The sequence below is a fragment of the Saccostrea echinata genome, unplaced genomic scaffold (assembly GCF_033153115.1).
Source record: "Saccostrea echinata isolate AGI-Se365-2 ecotype Australia unplaced genomic scaffold, CSIRO_AGI_Sech_v1 ptg000010l, whole genome shotgun sequence".
Taxonomy (NCBI): domain Eukaryota; kingdom Metazoa; phylum Mollusca; class Bivalvia; order Ostreida; family Ostreidae; genus Saccostrea; species Saccostrea echinata.
The window spans coordinates 10,328,787-10,349,362 of NW_026889759.1; the positions used below are offsets into that span (position 1 = coordinate 10,328,787).

The window sequence follows — 20,576 nt, forward strand, 5'->3', positions numbered from 1 at the left end:
ACCGGAAAGTCGCCTGAATGGAGGCGTAGTCGAAAATCTGGACTAGTGTTTATAAATCTGTAGACATTGTAAAACATGGGCGTAATTACAAAGCCCAGTAAAAAAAAAAAATACACGAAGCGTATTAAATAAATTAAAAGAATACATCGATGCCCACTGTCGGATGTCAATATTCGGATAAATTCCAGCCCAGCTTACTTCGTATTCTATTTAGGGAATTGGACAGGCTTTCTGATTCAGGATTCGGTGAAGAGTTAAACAAGACAATATAAGATAAGCCAATATAATCGCATTGCATGGTCATTTCACAATAAATCTATCAAACGGATAGCATGCAATATTATAAATACACGTATCTTTTTTCCTTATATATGTTCATATATGCATATAAAGTGTCTGCTTTAAACATCAAATGTTAAGTTTCTATATCATTTTTATGCTTTGGGTAAGCCCCCCCCCCCCCCCCCCGCGAAATCGCGCAGCCAGATAACGTACTTTGTAGAAGGGCTCAGTATCCAAACAACAAAGAGAGAGAATTCAGACCATCTTTAAAAAGACAGTCTATCTCCCGACAGACTGACAAAAAACTACCCGTCTCAAAACTTTTTCTAAAACACCCAAACTCGAAAAGATCTTTTTTTTAAATTCACTCCCTATCTCCAAATGAATTAATACTTTCAAATTCAAAAATTTTTGAAAATTAAGCACTGAAGTTTAAAATTCCGGGGTTTTTTAAAAAAAAAATCTATCTACCCATTTTTTTTTATCCGAGCCGAGAGAGGACAGGCAAAGAGAGAGAACTCTATAATATTAATAAAACTTTTGCTAAAAAAAAATGAAAAAAAGTAAAAAAAAAAAAAAAAAAAAAAAAAAAAAAAAAAAAAAATTCAAAAGGACCTCCTCGACAGTCCTCGTTAAACAAAAATAACCTTTCAAAGGTGTCCTTTACAAAAACTTTGATACATTTTAATTTTTATGCAAAATTTGTATATGACAATTAATTTCCATATTACATAAAGTATTTCAAATGAGACAACTATAAAAATTTAAAGGTAGATTCTGGCAATTTAAGAATAATTTCACTAAGTTAAACATATTGTTGCTATTTATACATGTATTTACCATTGCTGATCAATAATAAAGTCTCTGAATAAAAAAGGACCAATTGTTTATACGTTTTAAAAAAATTATCGGCGACCAGTCCTCAAACAAATCCAAAGGAAATGTAGATTAAGTATCAATATATCACACTTACTAAATAATCTTTGGTTAATCTTTCTGAATGAGAGAAGAAAGGGCTTTCATATTAACATTCATTACCTGTGACAATATCTTTTGATTTTTGACCTCATTACCTAGACCTCAAAGTTTGACTTTCAAAAACTAAGATAACCTTGGTCGTTAACTTTTGCATCAGAACATATTATTTCAGAAATATACCAAACTTTTTGTTCTCAATATGATAGACAAGACCGGACAGACAAGACAGTTACAACATGCAATAGAACAGGATCCCAATGAGCAAGACACCGAAAGCGGCGGACCGTAAGTTTTTTTAATACCTCCCCCCCCACTTGAAAAGAGGGGGGGGGGGTGTATGGTGATAGGGGTGTCCGTCCGTTACGCTTTGGGCTACCCATCTCTTATCCGCAACTCCTCTTATACCACTGAATAAAATCTGACGAGATTTTCATAGAACCTTTGTTACTATTGTGCACCTCCTATTTTACTTTTTTCGGGTTTACAATATAGCAAAACATAGACACTGACACTCTTTCTATGACATTGGGGGGTACCCATCTTTTATCCGCAACTCCTCATCTACTACTGAAGAAAATTTAATGATACGTTCACAGAATCTTTATTACAGTTGCCATTACACTGTTTTATCATATAGGAGACGGGGGTATCAATTTGTGAGCTCAATGCTCACGATACCTCTATTTTTTTTTTTTTTTTTAATTTATATGGTTTTTCTTTGGATTTCAATATTTACTTCAATGCAGTGAATGCAAAAATATGCAACATGACAACAGTTTAAAGGGCCTTTAATGAAAATTACAACTGTTGAATTCGCGACCCAGTAATGCAAGAGTGATCAGTTTGTTTGTTTGTTTGTTGTTGTTTTTTTTTTTTAAATCTCTTTCATATTTCAAATATTTTCTTTTAGATAAGATGGTACATTTAGGACATGCAAATATATCTATTTATTCTTTCTCATGTTGAAAAATATTAATAAATGTTCACACAAGATACGTGTAGTATGTCATTTACGTGACTCATTATCTCGTTCGCACGACTTATCTCCTTCAAACAAGAAATTATAGATAATGTTTAATCTTTCCCCATATATTTCCTTGTAAAATTTTGATCTCCTCAAAAATATATAATTTTCCCAAAGAATTTGTCATTGAAGTTTGCATAAAAATATACACTTTTTGGTTTACAAAAACATGGAGCAAAGGACCACTATACCTTAAAAGTACACTTCTATGACAAAGCATTCGCATCTTTCCGAGAAATACTTGAAGTCCATTAAGTCAAGAGTCATATCACAAACATGATTTAAATGCCACTATTCATCAGGAGCTGTGTAGTGTAGTGGTTAGAGTGTTAGTCTCAAAGCAATATGATACTTCGGATTTTTATTTTAGGGGTTCGAATCCCACGAATACCATATTATTTTTTTTAAATAAAAGAATATTTTTTTCCAATAATGAGAACGTTACTTTAAATACTTAATTCACAAATTGAATATGATTTTTTAATATCTGAAGCTATAGGCACTCTGCACGCCTTGTTCACCCATCTTCTTTAGAAATCACAAGAGAATGACAATATGAATAATTGTTGATATAATATCAAGGTATATAAAACATATATTTGAGGAACGTGTCGTCTGACCTTAATATGGCCTGACCCAATCTCTGGGGTTCAAGATATGAGCAAACTTGAATCTACATTTTGTCAGGAAGCATTTAAGTTTCATCCTTTCTGGGAAGATTTTTGAAACATTTTTTTCCTTTATGTACTTCCATATAAAAAATTTATCCCTCAGTGGGGCCTCATCCTACCTCCGGGGTCATGATTTGATTAAACTTAAAACTACTGATGTCAGTAAGCTTTCATATAAGTTTCATCTTTTCCGGCCCAGCGGATTTTGAGCAAAAGATATACGCTGTATAAAACTTGTTTTTTCTATATATTATATTCCCATGTAAACATTTGATCCCCTATTTTGGTCCTACCCTACCTTACCCTCGGTGCCAGGATTTGAACAATCTTGAATTTGCACTACCTAAGGATGTTTGCATATTACTATCACTAATCATTGTCATGCTGTTCTAGAGTAAAAGATGTTTAAGCATCTTTTTTTCTATCTATTTTAAACATAAAAATTTAATCCCTTAAGACTTACTGTGGCCCCAACCTATCCCCAGGGGGCCATGATTGACTAAATTTGAATTTACACAATGTCAGAAAGCTGTCTAGTAAGTTCCATCTTTTGTGGCCGACTGGATATTGAGAAGTTTTTAAAATGACCCCAAAATTTCATTATTCCTTAACTCCCCTTTGAGATCTAGAGAGGGAATGGCCTTTTCATTTTCAACAAAATTGAACCTCCTTTACCCAAGGATGCTTTGTGGCAAGTTTCGTTGAAAATTTTCAAGTGGTTCTGGTGGAGAAGAAAAGTCTACGGACGACACACAAAAGACAGAGGGACGCCGGACACTCTTCGATCAGAAAAGCTCACTTGAGCGTTAGCTCAGGTGAGCTAAATATACATGTAATATCTTATTCGATCGATATAAGACGTCGTGCGAACGACTATATCTCGATCGAACACGATAAGCCATGCGAACATTGTAAGTCGTGCAAACGAAATATGTCATGCTAACGAGAAAATATCTATTTGAACGACAAAATAAGTTGAGCGAACAACATATTTTCCATCATAAGAAGAAAAAATATTTGCATGTCCTAAATATACCACCATACGGCACAGCAAACAGAAGATTTAAAAGATACAACAAAAAAAATTAATTTCAGGACATGAATGAGTTCAATCAGGTGCTTTCTAAACTCAGTCTTGTATCAGCTCATCGCAGAAAATTCAGGTATTTCTTTTCTCAGGAAACTTTTAACTAAATAGATCTAAAGTAAATTTACGGTATGTTGACTCCTTTGACAAAGGATATTTTTACAAATATTTACTCTGCGTATTTTGCGACTTTGTGTATATGTACAACTACCAAAGTAAATGGAATTGTCTTTAATTTCGTGTTTTTTTTTCTCCCTCTTTGAGCCTTTTACCATTGAATTCATATAATATAAATTCCGTTTGGTAAAAACCTGTCTGCAGCGCCAATGGTCGTGTAATTATTGACAATTAATTGCATATAACAACAGCGACAACATTTTATCCTCTACGTTTTCCTAAGTGATGGCTTCCTGCTGGCTGGTTCGGAGCTCATTAAAAACAAAATGTCTCCTTAACGCAGACAATTTTACACATATACACACCTCGTACTAGCATGGCTAAACCATTCAGGGTAGAAATTTCAGGTCATAAGATGTTGTGTTTTGTTTTGTAAAAGTGGCTAAGTATATATTTTCTTATACCTTAACTTGCTCGTTTGCTATGCTAGTAATTTATAGTCAATTTCAAAAGGTAATCCTCTGTCATAACAACATTGTGTCAGATTAAAGACCAGAGATTTCTAATACTCTGAGAAATCTGACAATTAGTGTTTGATTTTCACTTAACCATGCAAAATTTAAGTCACTGAAAAACGGGGGTCATACACATGTATTAATAAAATATTTTTATACCTTACAGCTAAGAAACATCAGTCATTTACACGTGTGAAGCATTGTTTTAAAGCTACCACATATTGTATAGACAGGCGAGATAAATTTCGAGATCAGACCCAAGATTGTTTATATAACTTCCGCGATACTCACCATTCTGTAAAAATCCGACAGGAAAAGCTAAGTTTTATCTGAGTTCACCATAATATCACTCTGTTCTCGGAGAAACGAAATATGATTCCCAGGAGCCACCAGAATTCGGCAACAATTTTACTTCCTCTTTCGCTTCTTTATCTGATATAATCACAGGTGCGTGTCTCTCGTTCGGAGTGTATATAAAAATATTAATTGAAAGAGATAATTTCATACACCACTTTAAAGTGCCAAGCCCTTCAACTGCCTAATCATATTGCAGCTTGATGTTGTAGTACTCTATTAATATAATACAAGTACTTGAGGAATTCGAATCTACTATATATATCGTACGTCAAATAGCGTAGTGGCCAAAGGTTCCCTCATAAATCATTTTGATAAGAAAATATTTATAACTTGAAATTTACGAACAGGTTTCGTCAAATATAATTTCACTCTGCAGAGGACCCACGAACTTGAGAGTGCATTTAGGTGTATTTTGTGTCGCTCTAGAGGAATAGGAGAAACTAAGCATTTAGACGATGAGAAATGTAATTAAGCTTCCATTTACAGCTATTTACTCAAGAATGTTATTCAAGGAATAAGAGTATCATCATCTGGTGTTTGTTATCGGATCTTTTCCTCGAGTTAAATATTGCAAGAACACAACACAGTAAACTTTAGTTTTATTTTCCATGACGTTGCACATTCTTAGACTGGGTTCTGGAGAGACGTGAGGACCACTTAAACCTTAGCATACGGGGGCGACTTGTTTTGGAATTCTGACACTGGTTCCGTCATGTACCAATTTACGCACGCAAAAGGAAGAACTGCAAAAATATATGAACTCTGATAAATTGAAAAAAAATCTTTACCGTACTACATATATTTCGATTATCTTTGTCAGCCGATAGATTCTTCCCAATGTTACTCACGTACCCATAATTATTTAGCAAAATGTTCGCATTCACAGTACCAGTATAGTTACGTACAATTAAAATTCGTTTCCTATTATAGGGAGAAGTTTTCAGAAGTCCCAGAAATCGTCATAATTAATAGATTTAACAACGGTCGAAAGTATAATTGTCACTTATAAACACATTACACATGTAAACGTTCCTGAATTAATAAGTTAAAATTCAGTGAATCTATGACCTCCGCACACTTAAGAACGTTTATTCAAGGTATTTAAAAATAAATTGTACCAATATACATGTACAAATCTGTGATTTTACTTTTGACCCTTTCACCTTAAAATCAATAACTATAGACAGTACTAAACTGAATCTGGATTTGATTTTATTCATTAATTTGTGATCTTGAACTTTCATCTTTTGACCTCAAAATCAATGGCCCTTTCCTATAATTTTTTATCTTAATTCAAGATGGGTTTTTTTAAGTCATAAGAGGTTACGTTATAAAATTTCATTGCAAATGCTAAAGACTTTAAGACATATCTTCCGAAAAGTAACATGTACTATTTATGCCAAATAAGAATTTGTGACCTTGATCTTTCTTGATCTTTTGACCCCAGAATCAATAGGGATCTTTCTTAAGTACGAAAGAGTCATCACATTAAGTTTCATTGCAAAAGCTGAAAAGGAACTAAAGTTATCGTTTGAAAATCATTTTATGCAACGGCAAATGTCTCCTTTGATGAAGAATTATGGCTTTATAAGTGACTGATCTAGCACATATATTTTTTTTTAAATATTCAGGCTCTGAATTTAAATAAAAAGAAATTAAAGTACTTCCACTAAGAACATATAACCAAAAAAGGTACTATATAGCATTTGAAATAACATATCATACCTGATGCCCAGTTCTCCTGACATAACAGACACGGACAAAACATTAATATCATCAGCGCCAGCTCCCCAACCAAACCAGCCTCCTTTCTTTTTCTTATAGAGTACGTCTACAGACATCACTTCTCCGACCTCGGAAGGCACCGCCACAACTTTTGTGGATACACCATTCGTCTTCAGGTGAGCATCTTTCCTACGGAATAATAAAATGATATTAAATTAAGGGACAACATCATCAACAAGGCAGAAATCTTGTATGAGACTATAGCTCTGCTACTTTATACTTGTAATAGTGGGGGGGGGGGGGATGGACATGGACTTGAATTACTCTTTTTTTTTATAGGTAGTTTAACGTTCACAAGTAATGTAGCCTTGTGTTTTCTAAACTTGTACCAAGTTTTACTGAAATCAAACTAAAACTGTAAGAGGAGTAGAATTTTGAATGATTTTCTCGAATTATTCTTGTAGTTACCATAGCAAAACCGTTTATTGAAATTAAAAAAAGAATCATCTGCCTTGATGTAGTCTACTTGGGTACCAAGTCTTACTACTGTAGGAGGTGTAATGATTTGAATGTTTTTCACAGAAATTTCTTTTTTTAGTAACTTTGCAACACCATTTATTGAAATCAAAACGACGAAAGAAGAATGGGTTATGTGTAGATGTATGCCAAGTTTAATTGAAATTGGACTAAAACTACTCAGTATATAGGAGGATGGTAGTTTTGAAAATTGTCCACAGACAGACAGAGGACGGACACCTTATTATCGCCTTTAGGCTTAAAAGTATCTAACCTTCAACATGTCAAGTAAAATCAAAAAGGACAATAAATAGATAGAGAAATAAAAGTTATTTCGTATGACTGTCCTTGAATTTGAAAAAAAAGTTAAATTAGAAGCTACAGAACCTACTCCGTAAGGGCGATGGAATGACTGCTACCAAATGCCCCGTTCAGTGTGATAGAGAGAGTACCATACGTGTCTGTTGTCCCAAGATCATATTTAATTACATAGTGAAAACCTGGTAAAATTAAGAAAGTAAATTGTAAAGGAAATAAAGGACTAAGACTGGGGCATAATGTGCATATATATCTGGTACATTGATATTATTGTTAAATCAAGCAAAAAATATATTAATGAGCTTTTTTTAATTGTTTTTAATATGCCAAGTTGAAGTTTGAAAAAAAGTATGGCTGAAACACATTTCACAGCCTATTCGTTGTACTTAACCACAGAATGGCCCATGATTTCTATCCACAGTCATGAGGTACATTTTGCCCCTCGCTGAATACTGATCCGCATAATAACCTAACTCCGAGCAGCCCCTGGCCCCGCACGTCATACACTCGCCATGAGTAAAATTTTCCTAAACATCAGATTCATCTTAATCTGCAGGTAAATCATAAAAAAAACTCATAGGAAAGGAGATTGCAAATGGTTGTAACCTACGTAATTGTCACATGGATAAGCTGTAAATGGACAATCCGTCAAAATGGACTCTGTGAAGTACACATGAGAACGACCATGGCTACAAGCAATAGCCTCTCCAATGGCTGAAAAAAGAGAAAGAAAGGAAAAAAGAAATTTAAACTTAGCATTAAAAGTGAAAAATCAATTTTTCCACGGAGAATGATTTAATGATTTAAAAGAAAAAAAAACATAAATAACTCAGACGAGTTGAAATTTTTTTCGCAACTTCGAGTTACATTTCAAAGACCGAAAAACTACAGCTAAGGAACTGGACAATCATTAAGGATTCCGCTAAAAATTCACTGTCTATATAAATGGTTATTCATTTAAAAAAAAAAATAGTTAAGTAAACGTGTACTTTAAAATATAAGAAATACCGGTAATTAATTAAAGTTTCTAACAGAACTCCTAGCATTTCACACCATTTTCCACTGTGATAAATGCAATTTATAGTGTGAAAGTTTTAACAATCGTAGCCCACAACTTCCCGCGAGCTCAGTATAACTCCTGACCACCTAGTCGTACCTCAAAATAAGAAATGAACAAGTTTGTTTTCTGGCCTGTGACAAAAATGATGAATGTAAAATTTGAGGACGATGATTGAAAGCAATATCATCGGAGAAAAAAAGAAATACTTCGTATATATGCACACATGTATGTCGGAAGGGTGGACAGAGCAGTGACTGCGTAGGATTGCCCCGAACTGTTTGAATTATATACCTGAAGTATTAAAGGTAAAAATTGTGCTGAATAGTCCACCAATTTGATTTGGACATCCGGTTTGCTTTTCACCTCCATTAACGAAGAAATCCACATGACCTGAAACTTGCATAAGACCGTAACCAAGCTTGCTGAATGGCGCACCATTTGTATGAATGACGTCAACAAAGTTGGCATCGTTAGGATCCAATCGAATTCCAGCAGAGAGATGTTCAAAGTCGGGTTCTGCAGGATCCATACCTTGTATGAAATCAAGAGGTTTATTTTCCGTGTTGAAACTCGATCCACGGGTTAGTGTCGATTCTATTTCCATAAATAGTTGCAGCCTGGTTGAAGTTAATTTGTAGAAGTAGAATGGACACTAACCTATAGCTTACAAGGATGACTGAATTACACGAAGAGGATATATTTATATACAAAGTTTCTAGATTACCCGTTATCCTGCCCACTCTGCCATGCAGAAGTCGTCCTGTGTAACCTGCTGTATGGGCGCCAAGACTGTGACCAATCAGATGCATGTCGCTCACTTTACCACCTGCTCTTACCAACATGTCAACGATAAGGCGAAGCTGAGTCCCCACCATTCGGGTATTAGACGCAGCCTGGTTGTAGTTAGGTGCTGTGGCTCCTCTTCCCCATGCCACGACAATAACATTAAAATCTCCCTGTCAGAGAAAATTTTGTAAAATATCAAACCTTCCAATGGAAACCTTTGGCAACTTTGAATAATACCTTGAATAAACGTTCTTAACTTTGATTTCAAATAGCTACATTTATCCCTTTTAATCAATCAAAAATATTATGCACTTACACATGTTGTACAATTTTATTCGTTTCATCTCAATTCCATTTCTATTCAATGAAAAACAACAGATAGAAAGAACGGCTCACCTTCTTGAGAAGAGCATCTTTCATTACGTACAGCCATTTTGTCTTGATGGAATTAGTGAATCCGTGAATTATAATTTTTGTTTTGAGGATACCTTTGTAAAATGAGTTTGTTACGGAGGACAGCGATGTGTAATTCAGATGCTGAGAGTTATTCCAGTTTCTTCTCGTGAAGAGTAAAAATTCTGTACCGATTTGTTCAGGAGATCGAGGCAAGTCTAAATCAGTATTATCGAACGGAGGGAAATTGTCAAAGCAACCAACATATGGAAAACATCTAGTTTTATTTGCATACGGGTTTGGCCTGTGAGTTGTTGAGTTTAAAGATGTAGGGGTGGTTGTCATGAGATCATGAGTTGTGTTTTTGCTGAGGGTGACATCTCCCGCTGTAAGTAAATGTAAATGGCATGTTGTTAAATGAGAAAACGTCAGTTAATTTTCTTAATTATATCGTAAAAAATAATGTAGTAATTATGTCCACTGTGTATTTTTTTTATCAGAAAGTATGTATGTGAGATACGGTGCCAGGGGTCATAAACTGGTATAGATATCGAGAAGTGTAACTGTTTCACTAGGTTACATTATCAAAACCTCGAGTTAATGCCTTCGGTCTCAAATAGGTTCTGTGATTTAGTCACATATCACACCTCCTTGTAAGATGGCCCTGGAAATACTTCAGTAACAGAGTGACAGTGGCAGAAGGCGAGTCTTCGGCGCCTCCAAAAAAACCTAACCAATGATTAGGAAAGGAAAGCCTCATCAGAAAACCACCGGTCCCTTGGATTTATGAGGTTATGAACAGGGTCAGTGAGCATCCCTGTCATGTAAAAATAGATACACTACAAAAAAACTTAATTAGAGAACAAGCTGCGGGTAGGAGGATATATGCATTACAGGAGGATGGTTGTCAGTCAAACCCAACAGGAAACTGTTAACTCGATAGCAGACATCCTCCATCCTAAATCAACACATTGAGTGGGCCGTTGGAATTTGCCAATCCACTATCAGAGTGGAAAAATTGTACAGGTGACAGTAACACTTAGCTAATTTGGAGTCAATTTCTCTGGAAATTCAAAAATCGAATGACCCTAAAATCAAAAGAACATTCCAATTAGAAATCTGGAACAGATTTACTTTTCTTATAGAAAATGATGACGTACAGATAGAATATTTGAATGAGGATCTCCTAAAGACAGACAAGAATTTGAACAAGAGGCCCATGGGCCACAACGCTCACCTGAGTAACTTTGGACTTGCTGTTTTTCATTTGATTTCCCCCCTTGTAGTACTTATTGTGGCCCCGCCCTACTCCCAGGGGTCATGATTTAAACAACTAGAATCTACACTACCCAAGGATGCTTCCACTTAAGTTTCAGCTTTTCTAGCCCAGTGGTTCTTGAGAAGAAGATTTTTAAAGATTTTCCTATATATTTTAATGTAAAAATTGGATTACCTATTGTAGCGCCGCCCTACCCCCAGAGGCCATGACTTGAACAATTTAGAATCTACACTACACTGGGATGCTTCCACGTGGTTCTTGAGAAGAAGATTTTTTAATAACCCCACCCCATTTTTGTCTTTCTTGATTATCTCCCCTTGTAAGGGGACTTGACCCTTCATTTTAACAATTTAAACTCCCCTTTACCCAAGGATGCTTTGTACTAAGATTGGTTAAAATTGGCCCAGTGGTTCTTGATAAGAAGTTGAATATGTGAAAAGTTTACAGACGGACGGACAGACAGACAGACGACGGACAACAGGTGATCAGAAAAACTCACTTGAGCTTTCAGCTCAGGTGAGCTAACAAAAAAGGATATAACAGAGGCAAAAGAAATGGAATTTGCATTAAGAAAATCTGATAGACTTAAAAAGAAAATAAAAGAAGAGAACAGACAGACAAAGAAGTCCAGAAATGTGCACGATCAGACAAAAGAGATTACATCGAGAAAAAAAAGCAAAAGAAGCAAAAACAGCCACTGCAAGACAAGATACAATTGGTTGGTGTATGTTGTTTAACGTCCCATTCCAGAATTTTTCACTCATATAGAGACGTCACCGTATGCCAGTGAAGGGCTTCAAATTAGACCTATACTCGGCACTCAGGGTCATTGAGCAGTGAGGGTTCTTTATCGTACCAACGCCTACCGTGACACGGGACCTCGATTTTTAAGGTCTTATCCGAGAGACCCGTGACTTTCATTTCTAGTGCCGGGCGCTTGGCAAAGGAACAGTCACACTACCTATCTTTACGTCTTATGTTTGACGCGGCGCGGCGAGAATCGAACCCGGACCTCCCGATCACGAAGCGAGCGCCCTACCACTAAAGTACCGTGACCGCTCACAAGACAAGATATGAGGACCAACTACAAGAACACTGGCAGGAAAATTTGAAACATAAAGTCTTTCAGTCAAAGACATACAAGCAAACCAAAGATGAGTACATTTGAAGTGCCAAAAGGAACACTTTTAATGAGTTCTCAACATAATGACCCAGAGTTGAAGACAAACGTTATACCAGCAGAAGACATTACCAAACAGCTGGGGACTACAAACACTATATGAAGCCAAAAAGCAATCAGTAACTTCAAAAATCGAAATGCCTCTGGATTGGATCAGATTAACACAGAACTACTTAAGGCAACGCGTTACATCTAACACCGGAGTTACTTACAAAGATATTGGAAAGATTGGACGTAAGAAGAGTGTCCATCATGTTGGCTGACTGAAATTACTGCAAAGCTACAAATAATAGTGATTTAATTGACTGCAACAAATGGAGGAGCATTTTGTAGTAATCTGTCACCAGCAAAGTTATGAGTAGAATATTGAACAGAATCTCGACCATACAAAATCCCATATTAAGGAAAGAGCAAGGGCTTAAAAAATTTAAAAAAAAATTAGGAAAAGCTCTGTTCTGGTCAACTTCTTAGTATTTACTTTAAACAAATCGCAGAGAAGAGCAACTAATGAAACTTCGCATTAATTGATTGATTGATTGTATGTTGTTTTACGTCCCATTCGAGAATTTTTCACTCATATAGAGACATCACCATATACTGGTAAAGGGCTTCAAATTTTGACCTTTACTCGGCACACAGGGCCATTGAGCAGTGAGGGATCTTTAGCGTGCCAACGCCTGCCGTGACATGGGGCCTCGGTTTTTAAGATCTCATCCGAAGGACCCGCAACTTTCACTTCAAAGTGCCGAGCGCATGGCGAAAGAACAGTTGCTAGCCATTTTTTATCGACTTAGGTCAGTCGCGGCCGAGATTCGAACTCACGACCTGCCGATCACGGAGTGAGCGCTCTACCGACTGAGCTACCGTAAACGGTAACTTCGCACTGAATGAAATGTGAAGATAACGAACAGTGATTATTAAAAAAAGTTCATTTAAACAATATGAATTATGAGCACAGCCAACGCGGAGCCTTGGAAACTGAAGTGTGATAGTTGCTATGGAAGACTAAGCATCTTCTCTCGACCGGTCAAACCTGCCGTGTGTTCCTTGTCATGATCGGTTAAAAGGAAAAACCCGACAATTCAGTTTGCAAATATTGGCCTAACAATTTTTATGAAAGACGTCAGTCAACAATCGACTTTACAGATCGTATTTGCAAACAAGGCCATTGTGTCGAACAGAGAATTTGCAGAATTCTGACTTTAAACGAGATTGTTGATATTCTTGTTTCATCAACTTAATTATCTGGCTCGTTTTATAAATTGATCGTACATAAAACATATGCTCTTGCGTAACGAACCAACTCGGAGACATAAAATCCATTTGCAGATGATAATGATTTATAGCTACATAAATAGGGGAATTTAGCGATAGAAAAGTTGAAGTCATCACGTTTATCATAAATTTGTTGTCAGTTTGCCATCAGTGTTTTTCTCTAAAAAACATCCAAATATAAAACAGATGTGTGGTGTCTCTTATTTCGTGTTCAAATGGATACTTGTATAGGGAATCAACGTAGGAATGAATCTGAATATTGTTAATTGATAAAACGTCGTCAATATATCTATATGTTGAATTGAAGGCCACAGCAAGAGAATTCTTCATTTCTGTAGCAGTTTTTGAATGAATTCTGCTTCATATGAATATTAAATAGGTCTGCTACTAGTATTAACAGGGTGCAGTTAGTATCAATTGGAATTTCAACAGATTGTTGGAAGACCTGATCTCTGTGACATTACTCAGGTGTTAGATAGTATCAACCGACCAGCTCTATGGAAGATCCTGAACCACTGTGGAATACCTAACAAGAGTGTCGCTATCATAGGGATGCCTTAAGTGGAATTTTCTGCCCAGGTCGACTGTGATATGTCTTTCAGAATTCTACATTCATATCGGTGTACAAACACAAAATGAGGTGTCAGTTGGACCCTGGTAAATATATTGGGATGCCTAGACTTTGCAAATGACCTTGTACTTGTGTCACATCACTAAAGGAAATAAGAATAAAACAAATGACCTAGTTGAAAAGTAAAGCCAAAGTGAGTTAATCATCAACAATAGAAGGGCCAAAGTCATGAAGATCAATACGAAAGCAGCAGAACCTATAACAATTGTAACACTATACAACATAGATATAGAGGAAGTGCAAGATCGAGTTCATCCTTCTGGAAAGCAAAATCACCGCAGACAAATAGACCTTCTGACCCGCATATAAAAACCGTGGGAGCTTTTGCATCACTGAGGAGCTCCTGGAAATCCTCTTAGGTAATCATCAACAAAATTAAGGATCTTCAAGAACAGCATTCTAGAGGTCCTTCTGTTTATTGTAAAGTCATGGAATAATCAACAGCAGAGATATCCTCCAAAGCAGATGTTTTCGAAGGATATTGCATATCTTATGGCCAAAGGTCTTCCGCAACAAACAACTCATCAATGTAGGAAGACAAACACCAAGCCACTGCCCCTGGAGATCAAGAGGAGGAGATGGGGAGGATAAGACCATGATTTAAGTATGTACCTAGATTTATTCATGGGGTAGTAATAAGGTGGACTCTAGCACGAAAGAGAAATAAAGGAAGATCTAGAGAAACGTGGTGATGATCCACCGAAAAAGAATTGAAAGAGAGAGGATGGACATTAAGACAGATCTTACATTGACCCTCAGTACAGGCAGCAGTGGAAGGCTCTGGTAATGGCTCTTGAACAAACCAGCACACAGAAGATCAAGAAATAAGTACTTTGTGTTGACAGTGCAGAAAACCTTCCTGCCTTCCTGGCAGTTGAAAGTGTTTTGGATTTAAACAAACGAATATCATACTGTTTAGGAGTCCAAAATAGTGACACGAAAAGTAATATTATAAGTAGTATCTATTTGATATGTAGCAAATACATTGAGATGTGAAATCCCTTGATCGTTTGTTAGTCTTCACACCGCTCTCAATCTTTTGTCGTACCGGGCCTCTGATCATCAATTGTATCAACAAAAACGAGGATGAATTCTCAAGATGGGCAATACATATCTCTCTTTTTTTTAAAGAATTATCTACCTAATTCATGATAGTTATTTGGTAAAACTTTATATGGTTTCGAAAAAAAGTTGCCAGCAAAACCATTTTAATGAATTAAGCGTTTTGTATCGTTTAAAGTTTGGTCTGCATTTTGAGTTCAACCCCCTTCTTTATAGTATTAAGAATGACCTTAGCCCTTGTGTTGGTGAGATGTCTTTTCGAACACCTTGTAAATTCAACTTTTCCTACACCTGGCTTGAAGGACTGTTTGTCCACAGCTTGATTGAATCAACGGTTGCAGATTTGTTACTGTACATTGTCTCTGTCTCTAGTACTTGGTATTCATTCATTGTTACTGGTTTTTACTCCGAATTGCGCATAACATCTTGATGTCTCTGTCACATGGGGTCACACATACTTGTTTTAATTGTAGGAAAGAATAATATGAATGGCAAGTCCATATTATCAATATAATTTTAAGTATTTTCCCCAGATGATGGTCGTTTAAATCTGGAGTGATTAGTTACCTACCGCAAATCTTGAAACACAACCCCGTAAGGATTATCCACAACGTGGCCATGCTTAACGCTGTTTGGCGGAGATAAGAAACGCACCAGGTTGCCCCCGGAAAGACAAACCAAAAAAAAAAATTGTTGACCAAAATCGAGGGAAGGCCGAGTCATATTTAGATTCAATTCAGTTCTAAAGTCCTTAGAATGCTATTGCGTCACTGAAGATCACTATGTAACCCAGCTGTTTAGATGAAATATTAAACGTATGTTTTCAGTCATTGTTTGCGAAACGATAAGATGTCTTTGAGATTTTCTTGCCGTTTTTGGTAAAAAAAAAACCAAAACCACAAGTATCGTCTCTTGCAGAACGAATATTTTTGACTGTTTTAATTCACTTCCTTTGGATAATTTACATGTTCAACAAACTATCAAATAGCTTTAGGTACTATCAATTTGATACGATCAAATGATACATTGCAACACTGAATGGCTGAATATATATAAGTACATGTATCTGAGACTTCTGAGACTGTATTTTTAGTCCTAGCCATACAAGGAATACTGTTGAAAAGAATATAATATAAGCTTTTAAACGGGTTTCGTACCTTGTCATAGATATAGTGTCTCAAGAAATAAATTTATTAATTTTTTTCAAATAACTAGCTATACAGTCCAACAAGTGCACTTTCACCCCATTTTTGACATAGCAAATGAAAGTTTTGAAGTAAATAAATGATTTCTCATTTCCAAACCATGTTTAGTCATATTAGATACATATACAATTGGTAAAAAACCAGTATGAGACGATTTTCTAAGTCTACACAATATTACGATATTGTTGTCAAGCACACCCTCGGTTGACAAAGGTTTTTTGGGGTAAAAATTATCAATGTTTCCCTCGACTACATGCAGTACCACAGCTTTTAAAGAAGCAGACCTTTATTGCATTTTTTCAGAGTTTGATCAACATTTTGTCTAACACGTAGACGTAGAGGATAGGTGCATGCTACTGACAGATACCCCGTCTGGTAGGTTAATTCCTCTCATACAGAAAGTGTACCTTTGAAATTAAAAAAAACATAATTCAGTGAATACACAGTACGTTTATATTCATACTTATTGACTAAATTATACTTATAAAACACATACACAATTTGAAATTCTCAAGATATCTCAACATCAATGGCGATATATTACGTTGTGTTCCAGAACTTTTACTATATTCCATGATTAAGTCACAGGGAGGAAACGTACCTATTTCTAGTCTGAATTTCCTCGACAGACACTGACGTTAATGTTATTTGGCTCTTCCCTCCCCTTCCAAACAGGAAGCCGATCTTCTTATGATAGAGTACATCTATCGATGTTATGTCTGTGAATCTACTTGCTAGAACAACAACCTGAGTGTGAGGCATCCCAGCTCTCAAGTGTGCTCCAGGACTATATTGTAACAGCATTAATATCAATTTACATTTTTGCAGTAAATTTGAAATATCACTATTACACTGTATGTGATTAACAGAATTATTCATTCGTTTAGACATTCAGATATAATCATTATAATTTATAAAAATGTCTTGCCCCATTTACTTTGTAATGGCAATTTGTTGTGTGTGTCCAGTTGCATCATGCATCGTGACCATTATCTGACCAATGGAATCCTCTGTTCCATAAACCGTTTTGATAAGATAATGGTAGCCTAAAATTAAAAAAAAAGATTTTATTTGCGTAATTCGTATTAGATAATATATTCTTAGTATATGTATGAAATTTTATGGCGCTTTTACTTAAGAATTTTTTGAAAAATGTTACAGTTTAAAAAGAACATGCAAAAGCAAATATACCACAGAATGGTGCGGTGGTTTTGATTTGAGTGTTGAGATACATTTTCCCGCGCCCTGTATTTTTCTCTGCGCTTAAACCAAGCTGAGAGCATCCACTGGAACCACAAGTCATACATCCGCCAGCAGTAAACTTCTCCTATGTTATACAAGTTCTGTTATTTCTAGTATTTGTTATGCTTCTTTTTCAAATGCATGTACAGCCTTTGTTCAGATATAACTTAAACTTACGTAGCTTTCACATGGGTATGCCGTAAAGGGACAGTTCGTTAATATGGATTCCGTAAAATATTCGTGAGCACGTCCATGACTGCAAGATGCAGCTAGAACAGCACCTACATAACACACAAAAACAGTATGTTCCAAAAATTGAAAAGGGCTCTGTGTATCTTGCCTAACTTTCTGCAACCATAATAAAAATACTAGCACAAAAGAGCAAAATAAAGTCCTTGTAATCTCATTTTCCCATATTTTTAAAAACTGCTGAGTAACACAACGAAGGATACATGTAAAAATAAAACTAGATGTCTCTTCCTTTTTCTAGACGTGACATTTACACTTAGAGAAGGAATCTACCTACTTACCAGAGACATTGTGATTGAAAAGTTGTTGAAAAGCCCCTGCTACCAAGTTTGGACATCCTGGTTGGGATTTTCCTCCATTTACATAGAAATCCACATGCCCTGAAACCTGCATTAACCCAGCCCCACCTCTTCTTATGGGTGCGCCATTTGTGTGAATGATGTCGACGAACTTTGCGTCAGTTGGATCCAGTCTGACACCAGCTGGGTGGTTTTCAAAATCTGGCTCAGCTGGATCAAGCCCTGAGGGTCATTATCAATATCTCATTATTTCATTACATCCTCATCTATCGAAATGTGCATGAAATAGTATCCGTTATGAACACTAAAAAGCCTTACCAGTGATTCTGCCAACTTTGCCGTGCAATTGCCTGCCAGCTGAGCCCGCAGTGTGAGCCCCTAAGCTGTGGCCTATGATGTGAATATCATCTAAACTGCCTCCTGCCTGAACCAGTTTCTTAATGATGAGCCTAGTTTGAGTTCCCACCATTCTGGTATTGGAGACTGCCTGGTTATAATGTGGTGGGACAGCTCCTTTACCCCATGCTACAATGATGATGTTGAAATCCCCCTACAAGTAAAATTGTTTGTGGTGTTTCATGTATTTTCGGCTTGGAAAACCATAGTGTGGGGGAAATATTTTTTCTCTTACTAATTCTACATTACCCACTGATGCATACCTCTAAGAAACAAATTTCCTTTAGGGACCCTCTACACAATGCAAACTAAAGAGTTCCAATCCCATGGTACTTTTTTGCAGTTAGAGTTATCTGCCTTCTAATTTAAAATTGAAATCTACAATGTATTACACGGTTGATAGTCAATTCGAGTATTCTTAACATTGTAATATTAATTGGACTATGATGAAGTTATTGAAGTAGCATTTTCCCCATATAAATAAACAACTGTGATTTCTATTCTTCAGTACTTTCTTGTCTCTGAACATTTTTTTCTTGGGGCAGAATTGCAGGTGCCATAGTTGAAAATAAAATATATCAACTCAATATTTTCATTCGATATAATTTTCTCGAAGTCCAGAAACATGAAATCATACTTGTATAGAGAATCCTTAATGGTTTATATCGTTCAACAACTAACGCTCATCCATGTTTAATGATAAACGTTTTGCCAGAAGTCTTTTCAGAAATCTTTTTTTTTTTTTTAATTTTGAAATCGTTGGGCTGTACTCACCTTTGTAAGAAAAGCATCTTTCATAGCATATAACCATACGGTTTTAACTGAATTAGCAAATCCATGGATTATGAACTTCGTCTTCTGAGTGCTCATGTAATGAGAATTATGCACAGAGGTCTGGGATACATAGTCCAGTGTATCTGCATTGTTTTTATTTCTTCGAGTAAATAGCAAAAACTGTGTCCCTATCTGATTTGGAGATAGTGGCAAGTCAAAGGCAGCGTTGTCAAATGGAGGGAGGTTGTTGAAACAGCCGACATGATCATAGCACACTGTTTTATTCGCAAGTGGATTTACTGTGGTAGTGGTCGTTGTTGACTGGACACCAACTTTAAAGTAAATTTTAGCAACGTTTCAATATCTTAATGAAATCACAGCGTGTTTTTGAAGGCAGATAATCTTTGGTCACAATGTTTTTGCAATTATGTCTACTGTAATTTTGAAATGACTGAAAAAGATGTATTTTCTCCTTATTAAGATAATGAAATGAAATTGTTCGCATAAATTTTATGTGACGTTTTGAACATTTATCGGTATTCAATTAAGGTACCTCTTACCTACAAAAGTCAACGCTATTACTGCCTGTGACAGCATTGTGTCATTTGTGTCTTATCAGTAGGACAGTCACCTTAACCAAACCTTCATGAAATCCAAAAAACCTATGATATTGAGTACTAACTCTGTACACTATTCTTTCTGAACCAATTTCCCCCACGATTGCGTTGTTTCAGTTCCTGCCTTTCTGATTGATTGATTGATTGTATGTTGTTTTACGTCCCATTCGAGAATTTTTCACTCATATAGAGACATCACCATATACCGGTGAAGGGCTTCAAATTATGACCTTTACTCGGCACTCAGGGCCATTGAGCAGTGAGGGATCTTTATCGTGCCAACGCCTGCCGTGACACGGGGCCTCGGTTTTTAAGGTCTCATCCGAAGGACCCGCAACTTTCACTTCAAAGTGCCGAGCGCATGGCGAAAGAACAGTTGCTACCTATTTTTATCGACTTAGGTCTGTCGCGGCCGAGATTCGAACTCACGACCTTCCGATCACGGAGCGAGCGCTTCCTGCCTTTCTGGTGTTTGAGATAGCTTGGTTAAAATCTGGCACGATCGCTCCTTTTCCTCGCCTTTAATGATGACGTTATA

The 20,576-nt window shown here is 36.2% G+C and overlaps 1 protein-coding gene across 1 annotated transcript; it reads right to left on the reverse strand.

Annotated features, from left to right (window-relative positions):
* Positions 1-5,643: 5,643 nt before the first annotated feature.
* Positions 5,644-20,057, reverse strand: LOC133184539 (uncharacterized). The gene is made up of 17 exons (XM_061319628.1): positions 19,982-20,057; positions 19,422-19,753; positions 18,570-18,801; positions 18,234-18,473; positions 17,881-17,984; positions 17,653-17,788; positions 17,399-17,507; positions 17,063-17,248; positions 16,789-16,868; positions 9,833-10,215; positions 9,375-9,606; positions 8,942-9,181; positions 8,201-8,304; positions 7,982-8,117; positions 7,664-7,772; positions 6,757-6,945; positions 5,644-5,774 (listed from the first exon to the last, which is right to left on the reverse strand). The coding sequence occupies exons 1-17, from the start codon at positions 20,016-20,018 to the stop codon at positions 5,696-5,698; spliced, it is 2,928 nt and encodes a 975-aa protein (XP_061175612.1). The 5' UTR covers positions 20,019-20,057; the 3' UTR covers positions 5,644-5,695.
* Between the last annotated feature and the right edge of the window lie 519 nt (positions 20,058-20,576).